Here is a 22,257-nt window from a genome sequence, read left to right on the forward strand (position 1 = left end):
GTAAGGGAGCCTCTTCCACGTCAGGCAATGGAGGGAACCCTCCTCTGTCTAGGCCTGAGTAGAGTTGATTTCTCTATTTCCCTTGAAAACTTTGCAGGAATCCCCACACACACACATACACACAACCACTATATAGTCTAATCCACAAAGATGATTCCATTCGGTGAACAAAGAGAAGTGGCACTGTGTGGATTGCAATTAGTAGTGTTCCAAGACAACAATGCAAGCTGTTCAGCAGCAAGTGCCTTTGTGTGAATTCCCATCACAGCCTGCTCATCCTCTGGTGGGCAAAAACCTTCAAACAACTATAATAGGGAATAGATCCATCTCCTTGTCTAAGAATGTGGGTAAGATGAAGGATACTAAATGCAAGGTCCTTAGAGGCAGTGGTGGAAGCTGAACAGGCTAGCCTTTAAGCTTGGCCTTCAGATCCTGATCAATAAATTCGAGTCTCAGCCAGCCACGGTGATGCACACCTGTAATCCCAGCACTCAGGGAGGCAGAGGCAGAGGCAGAGGCAGGTGGATCTGTGAGTTCGAGGCAAGCCTGGTCTACAAAGTGAGTCCAGGACAGTCATGGCTACACAAAGAAACCCTATCTCAAAAACAAAAACAAAAACAAAAAACAAAAAACAAAAAAGGAACAAAGAAGGAAGGAAGGAGAGAGAGAGAGATAGAGAGAGAGAGAAAGAAAGAAAAGAAAGAAAGAAGAAAAGAAAGAAGGAAAGAAAAGAAAAGAAAAGAAAAGAAAAGAAAAGAAAAGAAAAGAAAAGAAAAGAAAAGAAAAGAAATATTGGCATCTCTGGAAGAAGACTTGAGCCCCAGTCAGTTTTTCAGACCCCAGAGGTATAAGAAGACACAGGACAGGCAAGGTGTTAGCTAAACTTAAGACCCTGGGAGCCTAAATAAACAGTTGGAGCCTAAGCAGACTAACAGAGTCAAGCTTAAGCCTGTTAGCACATCGTACCAGTGAGAAGGCACCTCCCCAGGGCCAGTGTACAGGTAGAGGGATCCTGTTACTTAATAACAGAAATGATATTTGGTGCTTCCTCATTTCTCCCCTCCATGGTCTGGATGCCCCGGGCTGTCCTGGCATGCAGCAGCCCCTCACTGTGTAGGTGTATGCTCTGCTTGCTTTCAACACACTTCATTTAGCAAAATATTTCTATGCCAACAGTGTACAGAACCCTCAACTCCTTTGACTTCCCATACCACAAGCTCTCATGTGCATCAAAGTCCACGCAAAGGATTTTGCTGGGGACAGCAGGGTCCAGCCAAACCTGTGTATCACCCAGTCACGATTACCTACTGAACGCCACGACTTGATGTTTCAACAGAACAGTCAAGGGTTTGTGTAGGTGTACCTGCAAGTCACGACCATTTCTCTTTGGGAAGTCTGTCCTCTGTTGAATGAGTAATGTGTACAGAAGGGGAGGTTGGATTGGCAGAGCCACGGTACCTTTGAAACGGCCTGTAGCGGTTTTCCAGTAAACAAGGCCGTGGTGCAGGACAGCCCTTTCTTTGCTCATCAGGGCCTGCTTTCTAAACACGTGGCCATTTTTTAGCTTTGTGTACGTTTTGTTCTCAATTTTATTCAGGATCTCAAGCCATTTTTGGTTCTTCTCATATTCGCTGACTTTTAGATCCACAGCTGCGATCATGTCTTTAATTAAACCAAGAGCTTTGCACAGGTCTTTGTGTTCTTCAGTCTTTTCTGCATGAAAGAAAATTATAACAAACCAGAATACTGAGAGCGATTATTTTTTAAGTCTTTAAATATAACAGAGATCCCATAAGAAAGATGTTGGGTTAAATTCAAGTATTGCAATGTCTCTCTGCACCACCACCCAGAAGCGGTGCAACATTTGACAGAGGAGGCTGGCATCAGCAGTATCAGCAGACAGTGAGATGTCTGGCTGCTCTGGGTAGCAGTGTGAGCGTTTATCTTCATTGTCTGTGTGCCTGCATTTGGAATTACCCAGGAAGCATGCTTCTGGACATTTCTGTGAGAGTCCCTAGAGCAGCTGAGCTTAGGAGATCCCACTTTCAGTGTGGACAGTACCATCGCATGGCCGGGGGACCCAGACGGGACAGAAACCGAGAAGCAAAAAAAGAGCTGCAGCCCGTCTCCCCTGGCTCCCTGTCTGCAGATACGTGTGGCTAACTGCCTCACACTGCCCTGTGTTCCTGTCATGACAGACTGCATCCCCTCAAACTGTGACACAAAACAAACCCTTCCTTCCTGAAGTGGGTGCTCATCAGGTAGCTTGTTCACAGCAACAAGAACAACAAAAGCTGGCAAATATAATATAAACTGGGGCTTTGTCTAGGAAGGCCTCCTCCCTTCCTAGAAACAAGCAAACAAGTGACCGCACACTGTTTTCTAAAGACGGAAGCCAGCTGTGGGGCCAAGCTCCTGTCCTCTGAAATGGAGCAACAGGGCAATTTAAATGGCCCCAGACTCATTTGCCTTCTGGGTTATTTTTTTTTTATTTATTTTTTATTCAAAACCACATTAGCATAAAATTGAGAATCATAATGAAAATGTTTTTGACCTGTTATTCTTTTCTCCTGATTATGAAAGAAATGAAAATATTTTGAGGGCCCCAGGCACTGTGCCTCAAAGCAGTGATCCAGGCTTACGCATACAGAACAGACTGTCACGAGTTCCTGTTACTCTTTAAACCCCTGGCCACTCCTCTCACCTCTACTGCCTGGGGAGTGAAAAGACTCTGGAGGTGCTCCTAGGACAGCTTCTGGAAACCACAGATGAAAGGGCCCTTAGCTATTTTTTTATTTGATGATAAAGATCAGCTAGTTGATATTTGCTCAGGTGCCTGGACCTGAAGAGCTAACAGGAGGGGAGGAAGAGGGAGGCGAAGAGAAAGAAAACTGGCAGACAATCCAAAGGCACTCCCATGTCTGCAGCTGCAGAAACACATGCTTAGAAAGCGCAGCCAGGAGGAGCAGAACCACTCCTCCAAAGGTCTCTTCTTTTGGGAATTCTCAGTGCACACACAGATGCCTGCAAGCAGTACCACAACGCCCCTAGAAGGCACGGGGTCCCCACGTTCCAACAAAGAGGCTCTCCCTGCCCTCCTACTCCCCTCTCCCTGACAGGGCCCTTCCCTTCCACAGAGGGTTCACTCCTCGAGAAATTATTTCAAAACTGGGAAAGAAAAGTGAGGTTGAACTAACAGAAGACCCGGAGTTATTCCAAGAGAAGGCTCAAAGTCGGACAGGGGTCTTTACCAACGCCGCCCAAGCTCCACTCACATCCACTGACTCAGCGTCTGCGTGTAAACACGCCTCCCTGTGAAGGAAGGACAGCTGGTGAAGCTGAGGAGCACTACAGTCCTATGAACAGTCCTATGAACCAGAGGACCCAGGAGCGACCTTTGGCAAAGCCTGCCCTGAGCAGGAGGCAGCTGTGTGCCACCACGGGACTCTGTGGACAGACAGAGCTCACAGTCACAGCTTGCGCTGAGTGGATCAGAACGTCTGGTCTGCCGGGAACTTGGCGTGGGACGAATCCTGGAGCAAGGCTAGTGGACTAACATCACCTGACAGTTTTGTCTCTGGGGTAGTGTAGACTGTTAAGAGAATCCACACAATACAAAATGAGAAGCCTTAATTCTGTATTCATTTTTTTGCTGACTGCCAAATCTGTGACGCTTTCCCTGTACACGTTTTATATTCCTTTGTGCATCAAATTCTAAAGAACCGTGAAAGCCGAGGCAGGAAAGAAACAGCTTCTGCAAGTTCTCCTCTAACGATCCCCCACAAAATAAATGTAATAAAAAATAAAGCAATGTCCCCAAATGAACTCCAACTCAAAGGCTTTAACAGGTTGCTCACAGTGAAAGCATCTGTGAGTGGAAAGCACAACATTCAGGGCTCCTCAGAACCTCGGTTGTGACTAGAACTAACAAGAGAGGCAAAGGTTGTCCCAGAAGTAATCTCTCACCCTTTGTGTACTGCAGGATCCTTTCCACCAAGACTGGGTATTTTGTGATGCGCTGGGTGACAAGCAGGATGCACTCTGGGATTCCTCGGCGGCGAGCCAAAAGGTTGCTATTTCGGATCTTGAGAAGCATATACATTTTATACATAACAATTATTTTACTTGAGAAATAAATAACAACAAAATCTGCGATTGTATAGTCGGTCCACACTTGCATTTTGTACTTTCATCATTAGCCACTCTAGTTCAAGGTATGGAGAAGTTTCAAGATACACTGATCTGCTGTACTTCCAATTCCCAAACGAGCAAGCTCCAGGTTCAGGAACACCAAACACTCTTGGACAGTAACAGAAATCTGAGCATTTTCACTATTTGCTTTTCTAGCAAGCTTCCCTCTGCCTTTGCACTTCAAGTCCCTTCTCACAGAGCAATCCTTTTCCTAAGCATTTCAAAACATTTTTAAGTTTAAGGCCCCCTAAGCATACATGTGAAAAGAAACCAGAGGAGAATCTGGCAGAACTCATAAGATGACACATGAACACATAGGAAGCCAGAGCCTGGACGAACTAAAATGAGTGTGAAAGGTGGGGAAGAAGGGAGAAAGAGGGCTCTAGTTAAGGGCGGCTTAAGAGGCAACTGCCACACTCGGCAGCGAACCTTGTCCAGATCCGGGCTTACCGATGCAGTTTTAGGAGATGAATAGTGAAAATTGAAGATATCAGAAAAATGACTGATAACTGACTTAAGTGTGCTGATGCTGTCATGATACTTTAGAAGATAATACATTCAGAAGGACATAGATGAAATTATATGATATCATGGACTTGATTCAAGTAAATTGACCCTGAAGCAAATCCATGGGGTACACAGATTCTCTATTTGCTTTTATTTTGATTTTTCTGACACACAGCTTGTCAGGGCATGAAACCACTTTCCAGACTACTGCCATTATCCTCAGAAGCTTAGAGAGCACAGCCTTACAGATACAAGACAGCAACTGAAATCGTCTGGGAGAAATGTTTTACTACCATCTAGACTTTCCATCTTTGTCAAACCCATCATTTCCTTCTTCCCCTGAGAAACAGAATCAAAATATGAAACTTGTTTAGTTCATTAAGACACAAGTGTGAACTGTCGTCCCACACTGGACGCCTACGCCACAATGATGGTGAATAACTTACCTTAATAAAATTCTGAAACTTTTTGTTCTGTTGGAGCTCTTTAAAGAGGCTCATGGCTTCTTTGTGATGGCTGCAGAATTCTCCATAGATCTTCTTCATTTTACTTGCATTTTCTTCTGAAAACTGAGAACATTTCCATAATGGTTTATAAATGCAGCCATTATGTTCATAGAGAAAAGAATATGTAGTTTTTGTGTATTTCAAACCATCATGGCTTTCCCAAACACAATCACTCTCTCCTTCTCCCAGGCACTTCTTAAATTAAAATGAAAGTAGTAAGGGCTAACATAACAGGATCTCATTGTACTGAACTAATCATAAAACAATGAAATGAAAAACATCCAACGCTTTAATTTTTGCTCCATTTTTATACAACTTCAGTATTAAAACCTGTAATAGTACTATCTTTTACATCAAGTATCTGACATCACAAGTAATCACTGGCCATGATAAGAATCAGAATGGAGAATAACCAAAATGTTAATTTATTAACTGAGCGAGAAAAGGAAAGAAAGACGTGGGTTGAATGTTTCCATCGGTCTAGTCTGCAAGGAGATGTTCTCAAAATTCAGAGACATAAAGCAGTGTGAAAGGGTTGGCTACATAATTTAGCTGTTATTTTTTTTTTAAGATCACAAAAGCTCTATACAATCATCTCCACAAGGAAGGTCATTACAACAGAAAGGCTCCCCAGAAAAGCATTTAAAATGCATTCCATCATCTTTGCTCAGTTTTATCAGTGTTGATGATGATATTTCTGAATATGTTGTTTAAAATGATCCACAGTTGCTAAAATAAAGTGTAACAAAACACTCGTGTAGTGAGAACTACAATACTGATTCTTCAACACTCTAAATGACCAGGGGCTAGAGCGGTGGTTTAGCAGCGTTCTTGCGGAAAAGCAGAGTTTGTTTCCCAGCACACACATGGAAATGCAAAAACTTCTGTAATTCCAGCTCCAGGAGATCTGATGCCCTCTGTGACCTCCAATGGTGCCAGGCATGACGTACATGCAGGCAAAAAAAACATGTGCATATGAATAGAGAGCTTCACCGAGTTCACAGAGCGGAAGAATCAAAATACAAAGGTGTCAGTTCTTCCCAGGTACAGAATACACTTAACCCAAATCTTATCAGAATAATTGTAGCTAGCTCTTTATAAATATGAGGAAGATTATTCTTCCATTTACAGGAAATGCAAAGAAAACCTTTAAAACATCCTCTGTACAGCAGGAAGACTCCAATGTTCAGTTTTCCAGATTACTACAGTGTGAATTTTCAAGCTGGAATGAAAAGATGCAGACATAGGGCTCAGCAGACATGAATAGAAACCCAGGATGCACAAGTAAATTTTGGCTCAAAAAAAAAAAAATAGCTCAATAGGAAAAAATGGCCTTTCAATAATTGCACAAAAACAGAAAAGGAAAGAAATAAAAAAAGAACTCCAATGTTACAAAAGTCACTTAAAAAATCCTAATTAGAAAATCCAGAAATTAAATTTTTAAAAATTTATTCCAAAAAGTCAAAACTTGGGTTTGTACAAGAATGTATACCTAAGCATGACAACTTTATCTGCAATAAGTATAAACCAGAAACAAGATATCCTCCTACAAATGAGTAACTTTCAAAAGCCAGGTACATCCACAGCATGCAATACTATTCGCTAGGAAAAAAAAAAAAAAGCATGAACCACTGAGACGATTAAAAGAATTGTGCCAATCCCCTAAAAACTACATACTACCTATTTCCACTTATCCAACAGTTTTGAAAATGACAGAAACAAAGAGTTTCCAGGACTTGAGAGGAGGTCGGAGCAGGAGCGAGAGGGAAGTAAGCATGTTGGAAATGTGCATGAGGAAACACTGTTTTTTATTTTTTAATATTATCATTTATTCCATTTGTATCCAGGCTGTAGCCCCCCTCCCTTGTCTCCTCCCAAATCCCATCCTCCCTTCCTCCTTCTTCCCCTATGCCCCTCCCCTAGTCCACTGATAGGGGAGGTCCCACTTTCCTTCTATTTGACCCTAGCCTATCAGGTCTCATCAGGACTGGTTACACTGTCTTCCTCTATAAACTGGCAAGGCTGCAGTCGCCAGGGGGAGGTGATCAGAGAACCTGTCACTGAATTCATACCAGAGACAGCCCCTCCTACCCTTACTAGGGACCCCACTTGGAGACTGAGTCTATGGACTACATCTGAGCTTGGGTTTTAGGTCCTCTCCATGCATAGTCCTTGGTTGAGGTAGCAGTCTCTGCAGGGCTCTCAGGGCTCAGGTTTTTTTGTTTTTGTTTTTTTCTTTTTTAGCTCTGTTGCTCTCCTTTTGTATCTCCTGTCCCCTCCAGATCTTTCTGTCTCCTCCTTCTTTCATAAGATTCCCTACACTCTGTCTCAGCCTCTGCTTTGATACCTCGATCGGTAGAATTTTTCAGAGGCCCTCTGTGGTATGCTCCTGTCCTGTTACCTATCTTCTCCTGCTTCCAATGTTTATCACATTTGTCCTTCTGAAAGAGGAATGAGCATCTTCCCTAGGGTCTTCTTTGTTGTTTAGCTTCTTTAGGAGTATAGATTTTAGTATGTTTATCCTATATTATATGGGTAATATCCACTTATGAGTGAGTATATACCATGTGTGTCTTTCTGCTTCTGGGTTACCTCACTCTGGATACAAAATTAACTCAAAAAAATCAGAAGCCCTGTGTATAAAAGACAAAAGTGCAGAGAAAGAAATTAGGGAAACAACACCCTTTATGATAACCACAAATAATATAAGTACCTTGGTATGACTCTAACAAAGCAAGTGAAAGATCTGTGTGAAAAAAAACTTCAAGACTCTGAAGAAAGAAATTGAAGATATCAGAAGATGGAAAGATCTCCCATGCTCATGGGATGATAGGATTAACATAGTGAAAATGGCCATCCTGCCAAAAGGAATCTAAAAATTCAACACAATTCTCATCAAAATACCAACATAATTCTTTATAGAACTTGATTTCATATAGAAAAACAAAACAAAACAAAATTGCTAAAACAATGCTCTACAATAACAGATCTTCTGGGGGTATCTCCATCCCTGATCTCAAGCAGTACTGTAGAGCAACAAGAATAAAAACTGCATGGTACATACATCATAGAAACAGAATGGTGGATCAATGGAACCAAATAGAAGACCCAGAAATAAACCCACACATCTATGGATACTTGATTTTTGACAAAGAAGCCAAAACAATACAATGGGGGAAAAGACAGCATCTTCAACAAATGGTGCTGGTCTAACTGGATGTCTACATGTAAAACAAATGCAAATAGATCCATATTTATCGCCCTGCACAAAACTAAAGTCCAAGTGGATCAAAGACCTCAACATAAACACACTAAATCTGTTAGAAAAAAAGTGGGGAAGAGCCTTGAACTCATTGGCGCAGGAGACAACTTTCTGAACAAAACACCAACAGCACAGGCTCTAAGATCAACAATCGATAAATGGGACCTCATGAAACTGAAAGCTTCTGTAAAGCAAAGGACACTGTCATCAGAACAAAATGCCAGCCTACAGACTGGGAAGGATCTTCACCAACCCTGTATCTAACAGAGGGCTGATATCCAGAATCTATAAAGAACATTGTCTTAATGGTGTGGACAACAGCATCCTGATCGCGGTGTTATCATTTTGGAAGATGTTATAGCCGGAGGAGTGATAATGCAGACAATTAAAATTCTACTGAGCAAATCTCAGATCTTAGCTCGTTACTATGGAAACCACTGAGAGACAGAATGCTGAGCCTCATTTTTAACAACTCTCGGGTAAGCCTTATGTCCCTGAAGTTAAAATGAAAAAGAAAAAAAAAAAAAAACGATTGGTTTGGAGAATATCCACAATTCCCAACCCACACGAGGATTCTGCTGACGATGTGGCAGCACACTCCAGCCTTCTGATCCACATGTCCAGTCAGACTCCGATGTTCCCAGAGCCTGCCTTCCTACACCCTAACATACCTTCTCTCCTCCTTTGTTCCCTTGAAGCACAGCCCCAAAGACCATGGCCTGAGGACAATGTGAGTGGAATACCCAAGAACTCTGGCCACACCCCATACCCCATATGCCAACAAGGAACTGTCCTTTTTGCAAAAGGGAAATCTATGCTTTAACTATTAGGCCACTGGGCCCATGTCAAGTGAGAACAATGACCCGATTTTGGCCCCTGCTTTATCTACACAAGCTAAATACAGAACTGATAAAGATACGTCTCCATTAAACATGAAAAAAATAATCTAAATACAAAACTGGTTCCAATGACTAGAGTTCAAAGAGAGTGAAATTGTGATGATTTTTATCAAGGAAAGAGAAATTAAGATAGTTTCAAATGAAAGAATTAAGCCCTTCCATTTCAGTTTTGAATATTCTCTGTGTTCTGATAATTGCATTTAAACTGTGCAGCAAACTCCTTTATGCCACCATGTTTCGGGTGGATGACAGAAAAAGAACTGGTCAAAAGAAAAGGTTTTACTAAGTCAGCCTTTCACAGTGGCAGTTCACAACCATCTGTAACTCAGAGTCAGGAGATGCTATACCGTCTTCTAACTTCTGAGGACACCTGGCATGCACACAGTACATACATGTAGACAACACACACACATATAAACTAAATAAACCTAAAAGGGGGCCTGTGTGCACATTGAGAGTTCTGAGACTAGCTTGATACCATTCTTACCTGTTGCACCAGAATATCTCCAATCCGGCTGATGACAAAATTCCTGTCATTGTCAGTGCAGGATTCCTGCCTGCGCTCCTTCATGCTGAAGAAGAAATGCCTGTGGGTTTCCAGCAGCTCATCTAAGCAGGGGAAGATCTTGTCCACTGTGCTGTGGTCCAGCTGCAGCTCCTCCTTCATGCCCTTCCTGAAGACCTCAGACATGATGAGCAAGGTCTGGATGTGGTGTACCTCTGTCTGCATCAGCTCTGAAACCACGCGTGCACACCCGTGACCCAGATGAGCTTGAGAGCATGCCTGGTGGGCATGCAGCCTTTCCTACATTGCTATGAACACTCGAGCACAGAAACTTCAAAGAGTTTAGACTGATAGCCTGTGTTTGCCTACACCTTCACCATTCACCTTTCACAGACCCGGCAGATGGAGATACTAAATAGTAATGAGTATCTAGTCACCTTTGTATTATTTCATAATCCATTATTCATTCTTCCAACTAATGCTAGTAACTTTCTTCATATACAAACTCAGTTTTTGATCATGCTATATACTGAGTTACAGAAACTTACATAATATCAGATGTAGAGATAACTTAATCAAAATTTTATCTGTCACAAACAAGAAAACAGACAAAAAGCCCCACAACTCGAGTCTACATTACACAAGCAGGAATGAGGGAATGTTCAAGACTAATAGGACCATTTTGTCCCGAAACAAAAATCAGTGATAATTAAACACTTTATTTACACTCCAAATAGTAATTTTCCAGATATTAGAAAAGGACCCACAGATGTAAGCCAAGCACAGGAGCAGCTTAGAATCAAATGTTTCCAAAAGCTTCGATCCCCATGCCAATGTGCTATAAAATGTAGCAGCTTGTTGGGGAGAAGGCTTTCTTTCCTTGTGTGTGTGTTGAGGACATTCGTAATTAACCTGATAAATGTAATAAAGTATCCCAAGGCTTTGCAATAGCAGATTCTTCCTGTCACAGGATCATTTTTCAAGATTCCATTTTTCTCCAGAGGAAAATAATGAAAAAATATGTATATATAATAAAAATAAATTCTTGTTCTATATCTTATATATATACATATCATATACATGGATGAAAAGTCTTATAACTAAATGTTTTCAAGAATTCAAAAATGGGCAAAGGATTTTAATGGGCATTACTTCAGAAACAAACACGCTTACTAAGTACCCAAAGAGATGTTCAGCAGGACTTCGGATAAACAGAGTAATGGGATTGTCTCTAAGGCAAAGAGCTTTGCATTAGATTATTATCCCCATCTTCTTCCCCACCCTCATCCTGACCCCACCCTACCCCTATCCTCATTCCTTCCCCCCCCCAAGTTCAACATCCTTAGTGGGGAAATGCAAATCAAAACCAAAAAGCATAGCAAATCACACATGCGGGGCTAATTATAATAAGAGAAGATGTTGGCGGAGGTGATTTAAAACCAATAACAAGAGAAGATGTTGGTGGAGGTGATTTAGAACCAATAACAAGAGGAGATGTTGGTGGAGGTAACTTAGAACCATCTGCACTAGCAAAGGATGTAAGATGCTGCAGCTGCCTTAGTAAACAGTCTGAGCTCAGCAAAGAGTTAAAAAGGAGTTACCATATTACTCCAAAGAAAGGAACAATACAAAAATGTCCATCCACTGATGATTAGAAAAACAAAATGGGACATTAGTTGACTATAAAAAAGGGAATGAAGTGTGTTTATATTTTAAATATGATAATTCTTGCAAATATCATGTAAAGTAACAGGACACACACATGTGTGCATGCACACACACACAGATACATACACACACTGTGAGGCAAAGAGCAAAAAATAGATTAGCAGTTGCCCAAATCCGGAGGAAGAAAGAGAAATGGGAAGTGCGTTCTAATGGTAGAAGGTCTCCTTCTGAAGTGAGGCGAACATTCCAGGATCGGATAGGTTTGATGCTGCCCCGCTCTGGGCGATACACTAAAACCCTCCTGATCACATGGGGTGTGTAATTTTATGACATGTGGATTATATCTCAACTTTTAAAATCCACTGTGAGAGAAAACAAGAACCCCAAAAGTGTAGGAGCGTGAGACAAGTTTGACACAAGCCTCCAAACTACTAACGTATCAGTGATGGAGAGGAAAAAGGTCTGAATAGAGTGTTTTTGCCTCATCTAAAGCAAGGTTGCATTTAAGCCTTGGGACATTTTATATCTGAGTTTTATCCCTATTCTATAGATTGGGAAACTGAGGTCCAGGGGAGCTGCATAGTTTGTCTAAGATCAGAAATCGGGAAAATGGCAAACCAGACCTGAGCCCAGGTCTGGGATGTCACTGCCCACGCTCCCTCCTCCACACCTCGTCGATTCAGGGACATAGTTGAAATGCTTACCAAAAATGACATCCTGTCTTTTGATGACATCCTTCTCCTGCTTACTGCAGAAGGAAGGGTCCACCACGAGACTCCAAGACTCTGCCTCAAACTCCTGAGCATCACTGCTGAGGTCACTCCACAGAGAGGAATCCACAACATCTGGGAAAGAAAAGTCACAAGTATGTAAAGCACTCACCACAAAGAGATATCCAAGTACCAGGTTCCCAGGCTCAAATCTGCCAAAAGCACCAAGAGGCCCCAGCAAGAACAACGCAGTGCAGACCTGAAGCCTCTGAAAATCAGACATGGGGTGGTTCAAAGCAAGGCAACTACAGCAGAGCAAAGAAGAGCAGTCTCCAACAGGAATGTACAGGGAGGCTGTGAGGATATTAGAGATTCCTTGGTTTGTTTGGGCTCATTCTACTGGAGTTTTACCTCGTAACCTTTACAGCCCATGCTGTACTTACAGAGTCTTGACCCCTGATCTCTTTTGCCTGGGTTATTTTACAGTTTACTCAAATAGGAATTTGAATTTGTCCACTTGGTATTACACTGAATTTGGCAAAACAGGAAGCACAGTGCAAGGCTTGAGTCACACGAGTACAAACTTCTCTGACAGAGCTAAACACATATACACAAACACCTTTCAGGAAAATAACACACACACACACACACACAGACATGTTCTCAGACACATACACACACAGACACACAAACACATACAGATCTGCAGACATGCACACAGATATACATGCACACATACATACAAACACACACACAGAAATACACAGAGAGAGACACACACGAATGAACAAACATCTTTCAGAAAAACTAAAGCATATTTTCCCTACACAATGCTCCTTAGAGATCCCAACTGGGGTTTATAAAAATGGAAATGACAACAGACTTTAAAGAAACAGAATCCACTCCTTTTTCTACTCAGTTCTGTCTCTTTTTCCATTTGTTGCCTTCATTTATTGAGGCAACCTGGAAACAAAAAAACCAATTTCCCAGGTTGAATTGCATCCTACAAAACACACTTGTAAAAGCTTCCTTTCCCAGAAGTAGTGGCAGCAGGTGGGACATATCGCTCAGCAATCCAGCAGAAGTAGTCTTAGGTAAACATGCATTTGCATGGAGGAGTCCATGCCAATCTCTCAATAGCTGTGGGCCACTGTCAATGATAACCTACAGTGTATTGAATTCTCTTGATTATATCCATCTTTTAGGAATGTGTCGCTGATTTTCTCCTCAGTCACTCCTGATTGTGTCCCTCAAGACTAAGCTGTCATTTTAAAAAGCCTTTTATTGTGTTTGTTCTTTGACATGTCATACATGTATGACATGCATTCTGAGTACATTTTGCATTCTCCTCTCCATCACTCAACACCTCAACAAGTCACTTTCTTACATTCAGGTATTTTTGAAACCCTTAAGAAAACTAGATGCTACATTAAATAGATCCCACAAAACTACTAAAAGAAGAATAGGAAGCTGAGGCGACAGCTCAGCAGATCAGTGTTTGGTGTGTAAGGATCTGAGACTAGATCCCTCAGAAACCACACAAAAGCCAAACAGGCATGGTGGCCTCCTGTAATGCCGGGACTTAGACAGGTGATCTCCCAGGGTAAGCTGGTTAGCTGGACTAGCCAGAATTGGTGAACTCTGCGGTTGAGAGATCCCTCCTCAATAGGTAACGTGGAGACTGATTAAAAATGAGACCCAACATCAGTGCAAGGGCCCCACAGTTATCCACACACATGTACCCTCATGCTTACACACACACACACACACCCCACACTCACAAACATGGGAAAAAGAACAAAGCAATACAGTTCCATCTAACTTCTTGCACAAACTATCTTTCAGTTCAGTGCTCGCAGAGACAGAGGAACACGCAGCATTTCCCACCTTCCATCATGAATGACTCCGTGGAAGGAGATGAGCCCATAGACTGGAACAACTCATCTGAATGAGACCTGCTTCTCCAGCTGTTACTGTCACCCTCAGACTCCAAGGATGTCACTGACCTCCTGAAGCTGGGAGAAAGAAAAGGGGACACGGGTTAGCCCCAGCAACCATCCTGGGCCATGAAAGCAAAGCAGCATGCTGAGCCTCACCTTTCCAAAGTGGTGCCCGGGACGCTTCTGGACAGCGAGTGCACCTGCCCTGCAGCTTCCTTCCTGCCAGCTGGGAGTCCGACGGGCATGGAGGAGGAAGGGTGCAAGGAGAGCCCAGGCTGTGGGATGTCTCTAACTGAAGAGCCTGGAGACACAGCAGACACTCATGTGCAAGGACAGCATTTACCAGCAAAGGCAGAGACGTCGGACAGGTAAACCCTCAAGCAGCCACTTCTAAAGCAGTGCGGCCCAGCCTAGAAACCAGTCTCTCTGCCACTTCCTGCACTTCTCAGATGTCCCTTCCTTTCCTCACCCTTCCAATACCCGTGCTGCAGGCCTACTTCCACACCTTCCCTTGGAGACTGTGACTGTCTGCAGTGACCAAGCAAACAGGCGAATGGAATGGGGAAGCACAGGCCAGCTTTCCCATAAACCACTGCTTGTACTCCTCGAAGGCGGCTTTAAAGAGAGGCAAGGTGTTATTAGCTCTGTTGGCAAAATGTGTATGGTGTGTGTAAACAGGCCTAGGCCCCCGGAGAGCAGCTCAATGGAAAGGAATGATGCTGGAGAGTCTACCCCTTGTGGAGCAAGACTCTCGGGCAAACAAAACCCACAGCCCAGGCAGGCTGATCTCTCTCATATGCTGAAAACAAGTGGGCATGGACACATAGGTTTGAACTATAGACAACTCTGAAGAGGGCATCTCAGCTCCTTTCGATTGTGGCTATTGAGTTCCAATTCCAGATCGAAAGGGAGAAATGTTTACACAGATCTCAAGATGTAACAAGGGAATGTACACATCTCTGCTTTAGTCTCACAGATTTCACATGAAGGGGAGGAGTAGATGACATTTATATGTCTAAATTCTAGGCTTCTTTTTAGTCACCCATTTAACCTCAAGAAAATGAGAAGCATCTCAGATTGTATTTCAAGCAATTTGTAAAGTCAAAGCAAGAAACTGAGTGACAAGACAGCTCAAACTAACTTGCATAACACCACACCCAAAAGCATGTCTCCATGACTTTGTACACTTAATTGTCTCCACCAAAGTGGTATTCAAGATGCCAGTCACACTTTGATACAGCACTGAAGTGGAAAGTGCCCAGGTACGTAAAAGTCTTGCCACTCAGCAGGCAAAGCAAGTTCCGATGGAAGAAATTACAAAATCTCTCACGAGAAAGCAAATGTTTTTCAAACTGAGGATACATTACTGTGACTGGCTCCAGCACGTAACACAAGGAAGTGCCAAAGGTTACTGATTGTTTTCAAGAGAAAAATATTTAAAGCTCAGCAGCATATAATTAAAACAAAAACAGAGTCATCAAATTCAGAAATATACAAATAAGTCTTCGGCATGCTCTGTAACGTCAGCACCACACTACAGGTGTGAATGGGACTACAACCTCACAGGCAGCTTCTCCAAGCCCAGGGTCTCCACAGCACCAGACCACAGGGACCAGTGAGGATGGGCAGATTCCAAAGCCAAGGGCTCCTTTCCCCCAACATTGTGACTCGCAGGAAGATTTTAGCATGTATTTCTATAGGTGAGTACGTGCTACTGTTGGGGAAGCATTTAATGCAATGTCACGTACATTTAATGTAATGTCTCTGTTCTCCCCACCAAATCATTAAACCAATAGTCTATATTCCAATAAATGGCGTTATAATTGAGGCCCTTGGGTAACACAGTCCCAGTGAGATACAGGTCACATTCTATATACAATGCAGAAACTCTCAGGCTGACCTAAAAGAGACCATCCTTCTTGACTTCTTTACATAGCTCAAAATTATGCCATGCATATGTTATGAAGAAGAAATAACTGGACTAATTAGAAAATAAAAGCAAGAGGTAGTTTATGATGGGAAATGTATGGTATACATTATATCTTTTTTAAAGTTCTTGTCATTTTCCCACATCACTTACTTCCAAGGATGGTTTGTGGTTTGTTCTTGTTGTATTTCTCTTGGAATTTCTAGTAAAAAAAAAATATTAGAAACACATAAAATAAGCTCAAAGCACCACTGGGTTACAAGAATATACACATGGTTACTCAAAATAGGATTCTTATCTTCTTCGGATTTGTTATATTATATCTCAAAGAAGAATTCAAAGAAAAAAGACAGTAAATGCAACAAAAAGTAGGGTGAGGTGACAATGAAATGTGGAAGTATGAGCAGGATGAGCCTCAGAAATACTCGGCGCTTAAAAGGCTCAGCTTTCAACACCTACAGCTCATGCAGCCAGACCCTGGGGGGAAGGCCCTTCTAGGGCACTGCCTTGTTTCCCTTTGTGTCTTTCTCCCTCTCTGTATTCCTCTTGCCAGGGATGCACCCCAAGCTCTGTGGCATCACCCTCTACATTGACCGTCCAATGTACCAGCTAACAGAGCTCTGAGAGAACCCCTCCTCCCCTTCCACATTGCAGGAGCACCCTGCTCAAACTCACATACGTCCCACACATGACACGTGGGATCACAGCCATCGTCACCTTTGTAAGCCCTCCCCAACTGCACATCCTTGTGCCATGCCTGCAGGCAGGCTCTCAGCCACAGGTGGTGCTCCCACATCCCCAGGACCCACCCAGACTTACAGAATCTGAAAACCTGGGAGGGGACCTATTAGTTGAGGTCTTCACAGAATTACACAATTACTGACGCTGGCTGTTTGAGAATACTGATCTAGATGGGAAACCTAGCCTGCCCACCTCACCTAACACAAGTGGTTCTCCTCTCTGTTATTAAAAGTGAACAGCTGGATAAGTGCCCAGATACTCTGAGCATGTGTTGCCACCGAGTCCAGCAGCAGACGGAACAAGCAAGCTAGATAGGCACAGAGCACCCATATTCTGTGGCGATTGGGGGAGGGCTTACCTTGGTACATGGAGGCACAGCATCTTTGCAGCCCTTGTGTGCGTTTGCCTTACAGTCTGAAATAGAAGACACAAAAGTTTCCATCCGAACTTAAGACTACATCATGCTTCTATGGGTCATTACAAAAATGACACAAAGAAATACACACTTAAGAAGCCGAATATTTGAATGGTGCACAGCTCCATGTAATCCTAAGCATGGGAACTTCAAGTTCCTTGGAGCTATTCCTCATTGTCTGTAATTATCTTATAAATTATAAAGTCCGCAGCTGTGTGCGCTAGACACCTCTGGGTCTGGCCGAGAGCTCACTTCCAGCTGCAGCCTGTCCTCAGGGATCTCTGAGGCTTGACAGGTAGTAACCTTCGACTTTAGCACCAGGCAAACTGTCTAGGAGGATGGGGAGAAATAAGCTGACAACTTATGCTGATGGGAAAAAGAAAACACTGTCAGCTTTAACCAGAATTCCTGCGAGTAAGAAGCAAGGGTCTAGAAAGATGGCTTCAAGTTAATAGCACACACTACCCTTGCTAAGGCCCAGAACCACATCCAGTGGCTCACAACCACCTGTAAGTCAACCCCCAGAGGTTCCAACACACTCTTCTGGCCTCTGCAGGCCATTGCATTCACACATACACACACCTCTCCCCTACACACAGGTATACAGAATTCAAAATAAAAAGAAATCTTTAAAAGAAAAGAAACTGGAAGCAGGTAAATTAGATGTGAAGAGTTTGTCGCTTGCTCGTGTGCCCTCGTGTCCCTGGAGAGAGGTGAGGCAAGCTTTTTGCTCATAGGGACAGAGACCAGGCTGTCTTCATATACATGGGCATCCTTGGGGGCCATGTCTGGAGGCTGCTGTGTCCTTTTCTGTCCTGCTGCCCACTCCTTGCCACCCTCTCATCACCCACCCTTACAATGTACCTCACAGAAGCCCATGTTCTGTAACTTAAATGTCTTTGGGAGTTGGTCTACAAAAGCCTCATTTCAGCCCACTAAAACCACACTGCAGAAGAGCTAGCACCCCGTTATGAAACAGGCAACAAGCTGAGCCACAAACTGGCCTTCTGTGGTCCCAAAGAGAAATTTCAGGCAACGACTTAATGCCTATGAGCAGAGCAAGTTCACTGTATATACAGGCTCTCCAGAGAAACACTGAAATCCAGTGTCTTTCCTGGTATTCCCAACCAAGCAAAAGGAAAGAAAAGGCAGAGGTTATGAGATCCCAGTGAACAAACATCTGTGGGAAACTCACAGGAAGAGCCATCCACTGGGCCTCAGGCCAGGAGACAGAGATGGAAAATATAGATGTTTAAAATATGCCTCTGATAAGATAGATGAAGAGGGTTCCATGACATCGAACCTGAAGGCATGCAGGGAGAACAGGACGTAGGCAGGCAAATGGGATGAGAAGAAAGAGTAGCTTTGTGAGACAGAGTCTACAAGGCAGACGAAGGGCAGGAACAGATTTCCATTGGAACATAGGCAGATCTGTGTGACAAAGATATCAAAGCACGGCTGTGAAACCAAACATCAAAGATTACAGGATGTGGGGAAGAAGGTTACAAATGTAACGTAGACAATGGCATACAAAGACATACATCAGAGATGACACTGGTCTCAGGAAGAAGCCAGGAAAACGGAAGCAGAACAGTAATAGCCCAAGCTACAACAGAAAAGAGAGTCATAAAGCTGAACAAGCTCAAGGGCAAACTGAAAAGCCTCTCTATTCCCTAACAAAAGTAATGACATGACACACACTATAGACACATTCTGACAATGACCATGTGATGCGAAAACTCTGGTGTACAGGTGGTGGGGGAGGGTGAAGCCACAAAGGACTCAGGTCATATGGCCCCAGATTCTCCTATAGGAACAATAAATGCTCAACTCCATTGGACCACATAGACAGAAGCTTGAAGAAAAATATTTTTGTCTATCGTTTCATTTAGTGAGATAAATTACATTTTGAGTATGAAATAAGCAAAGTAGATAATGGTTTCCAAAAACTACCCCATCCCATCCTAGCCTGAGAAAAGAATCAGGAGCAAAGACTAGAGAATGGGGTTGACAAAAGGTTTCTTTCTCTTTTTTTTTTTTTTGTTTTTTTTTTTTTAATTTTTAGATATGCCTATGTGTCTGTTTGGGAATGCCCCATTGAGTGAAGATACTCACAGAGGCCAGAGGCATCAGGTCCCCCTGGAGCTGGAGTTACAGACAGTTGAGAGCTGTCCAACATGGGTTCTAGGAGCCAAGCTCAGGTCCTCTGCAAAAGCAAGTCACCCTTAGCCACTGAGCCATCTCTCTCTAGTCTGAGAGTTAGAAGCAGTAACCCAGACTCAAAAAAAAAAAAAAAAAAGAAGAAGAAGAAAGAAAAAAGAAAGTTGGGATTGGTGTTATACATTTGTAATCTCAGTACTTGGGAGATAAAGGCTGGAGGATCAGGAGTTCAAAGTCAACCATAGCTACACAGTAAGTTTGAGGACAGCCTGGGCTAAAAGAGACCTTAGATCAACAAAACAAAACAATAACAATTGACAAAGGAGGAAGGAAGGAAAAACAAAAAGAGGCAAGGAAGTGGGGTAGAAAAGGAGGGAGGAGAGTTTTGAAGTCATCGTAAGAATACACACAGAGGCCTGGACGTGGGGGCGCACAACTGTAACCCCAGCACTTGGAAGGCAGAGCAGGCGGATATGTGTGATCTGGAAGCCAGCCTGGTCTACAAAGTGAGTCCAGGACAGCCAAGGCTACACAGAAAAACCCAGTCTCAAAAGAAAAAAGAATACACAGAGAACTAAATCAAAACATCAAATGGTTTTCCAAACAGCAAAGTAATTCCTGAAATGCTCAACCTACACCATAAAAGAGAGTAATATTACAATTGGGGGGAATGAGGCTCACGTAAGGAACATAAAAACGTATTAAATTATGAGCCTTGCGCAGCATAACACTATCATTAGTAGATATTAAAAGTCCTTATCTTGCCAAATCGCGGGAGATGATAAAAGCAAACAACACATGGCCTAAAGAGCTAAGCCAGACAGCTAAGCCAGACAGGAAACAGTCAGGAACTATCAAAGATAGTTGGAAGCAGTAAAATTAAATGTAAACAAGAACAGCCCTTTGTTATAAAACAAGATCTTTCCATTACATTACAGATTCTCTCTGCTAAATCAAAGACACTTGCCCCAAAACAAAAACCATAGAAACAGTTAAGCGACAGAACAGAAAAACCAGGGGAACACTAATTTGAGATAGGAACTCAGCACAAGAATCAGAAAAGGACATCAAAGTGCAACCACACTGAGTAAAGCCCATCTGCAGGGAATGCGTGTGTGAGGGGGTCTGTGCGCCAGATAATGCTGCATCACAATATGAGCAACTGAGCCCAGCCAGACCTGGGAATATTACAGAACTGCAATGTTTGTGAACCGTTAGCAACTTGGAGTCTGACAGAGAGAATGACACTAAGATTGTGAGTCCTTGTTCAACGTATTGCTGACCATCATGTCTGTGAGTAATATTAGAGCTGTTAGCCCTTACGCATAGAGGATGATAATCCACCTAACACAGTGGAGGCTGCCCTTGCTGTAGTCTACTACCCAGTGTCAAAACGTAGTACTAGTTCAGTTCGGGCGACTAGTGAAAACCTCCCAATGAAAACCCTGTAAGTCCCCAAACTAATTCTAAAAACCACCGTGGAATAAAGAGAAAAATGAGTGTACACATTAACGCACATGCTGGCTGTAGATTTAATCTACAGGATTAATCAGTAATGTAGGCAGGGGTGTGTGAAAACAAATGCTCGTTTACATTGCGGAAGTACAGAAAAAAGTAAGTGTAGAATGAGAAATAACTCGATACCCCTGATAACATCATCAAATGAAATCTCAGAATTAGGAGCTGACACAGTCTTTTTTACAGTAAGAAGAGACTGTCAGCAATTGATGGCTGCTGAGAGAGAATTAGATTTCCCTAGGGTGAGCCCTCTAAGTGGCTATCCAGTGCTCAGTCCTCCAAACAAGAGCAACGCTAAATGAACTCAGGTTGTATCTGTCTATTTATATGTATGGATACATGTAAAAATAATAATTAAAAAAGAAAACAAGAGAAATGATATGCAAGAGGAGAAGGGGGGCTTGGAAATAAAGGAGAAATAGCAGTGAGGAGATAGCAGGACATGACAGTAGGGGATCAATGATGATGCAGGTATATTACACACGTGTATGAAATATCGTGATAAAACCCATTAGTTTGAACAATATTAAATTTTAATAAAATGACAAATCAAAGTGCTTTTTTAACAGCAAAGTTTTTGCAGGTGGGAAATTTTTAGATAATTTAAGTCCCCATTCAAGGCACATATCTTATGTGCGTCTTCACACAAATCTTATTTATTATTATTATTATTATTATTATTATTAGTTACATTTTATTAACTCTGTATCCCAGCTGTATCCCGCTCCCTTATTCCCTCCCAACCCCACCCTCCCTCCCTCAGCTTCTCCCTGTCCCTTTCCAAGTCCACTGATTGGGAAGGACCTCACAGAAGACATCTGAAAGACTCTACCAAGCAGCACTTCAAAATAGATACTAAGACTCATAACCAAACCCTCGGCAGAAGAGGAGTTAGTATGACGTGGAAAGGATAGGAGCCCCACAAGGACCAAATATATCTGGGCACAGAGTTTTTTTTCTGAAACTGTTTCTCCAACCAAGGACCATGTATGGATATATCCTAGAACCTTTGCTTGGACGAAGCTTGTGGTAGCTCAATAACCAATTGGTTTCCCATAGTAAGGGGAACAGGGACTATTTCTGACAGGAACTCAATGGCAGGCTCTTTGACCTCCACACCCCCCAAAGGAGGAGCAGTCCTGCTAGGCCACAGAGGAGGACTTTGCAGCCTGAAGACACATAAATCTATTTTAAAGCACTATTGGGATTGAGAGCTGAGCATGTCTGAAGTTCTTTCAGCAATTTCCAGCTCCCACCACAGGCCATGCACATGCACTCAATGGATGCCACAGGAGCAGGTCTTGCTTA

At 42.8% G+C, this 22,257-nt stretch overlaps 1 protein-coding gene across 2 annotated transcripts in view; it reads right to left on the reverse strand.

Annotated features, from left to right (window-relative positions):
* Arhgef28 (Rho guanine nucleotide exchange factor 28) overlaps positions 1 to 22,257 on the reverse strand; it is a 281,915-nt gene that overhangs the window by 54,932 nt on the left and 204,726 nt on the right. For both annotated transcript variants that reach the window (XM_060385610.1, XM_021639568.2), the window contains 9 exons: positions 17,215 to 17,270; positions 16,269 to 16,317; positions 14,345 to 14,489; positions 14,136 to 14,263; positions 12,243 to 12,383; positions 9,853 to 10,100; positions 5,145 to 5,267; positions 3,967 to 4,084; positions 1,459 to 1,713 (listed from right to left, as the gene is read on the reverse strand). In XM_060385610.1, the coding sequence (XP_060241593.1) occupies positions 1,459 to 1,713; positions 3,967 to 4,084; positions 5,145 to 5,267; positions 9,853 to 10,100; positions 12,243 to 12,383; positions 14,136 to 14,263; positions 14,345 to 14,489; positions 16,269 to 16,317; positions 17,215 to 17,270 (1,263 nt within the window). The remainder of the gene's footprint in view (positions 1 to 1,458; positions 1,714 to 3,966; positions 4,085 to 5,144; positions 5,268 to 9,852; positions 10,101 to 12,242; positions 12,384 to 14,135; positions 14,264 to 14,344; positions 14,490 to 16,268; positions 16,318 to 17,214; positions 17,271 to 22,257) is intronic.

This window comes from Meriones unguiculatus, chromosome 6 (genome assembly GCF_030254825.1).
Source record: "Meriones unguiculatus strain TT.TT164.6M chromosome 6, Bangor_MerUng_6.1, whole genome shotgun sequence".
Lineage (NCBI taxonomy): Eukaryota > Metazoa > Chordata > Mammalia > Rodentia > Muridae > Meriones > Meriones unguiculatus.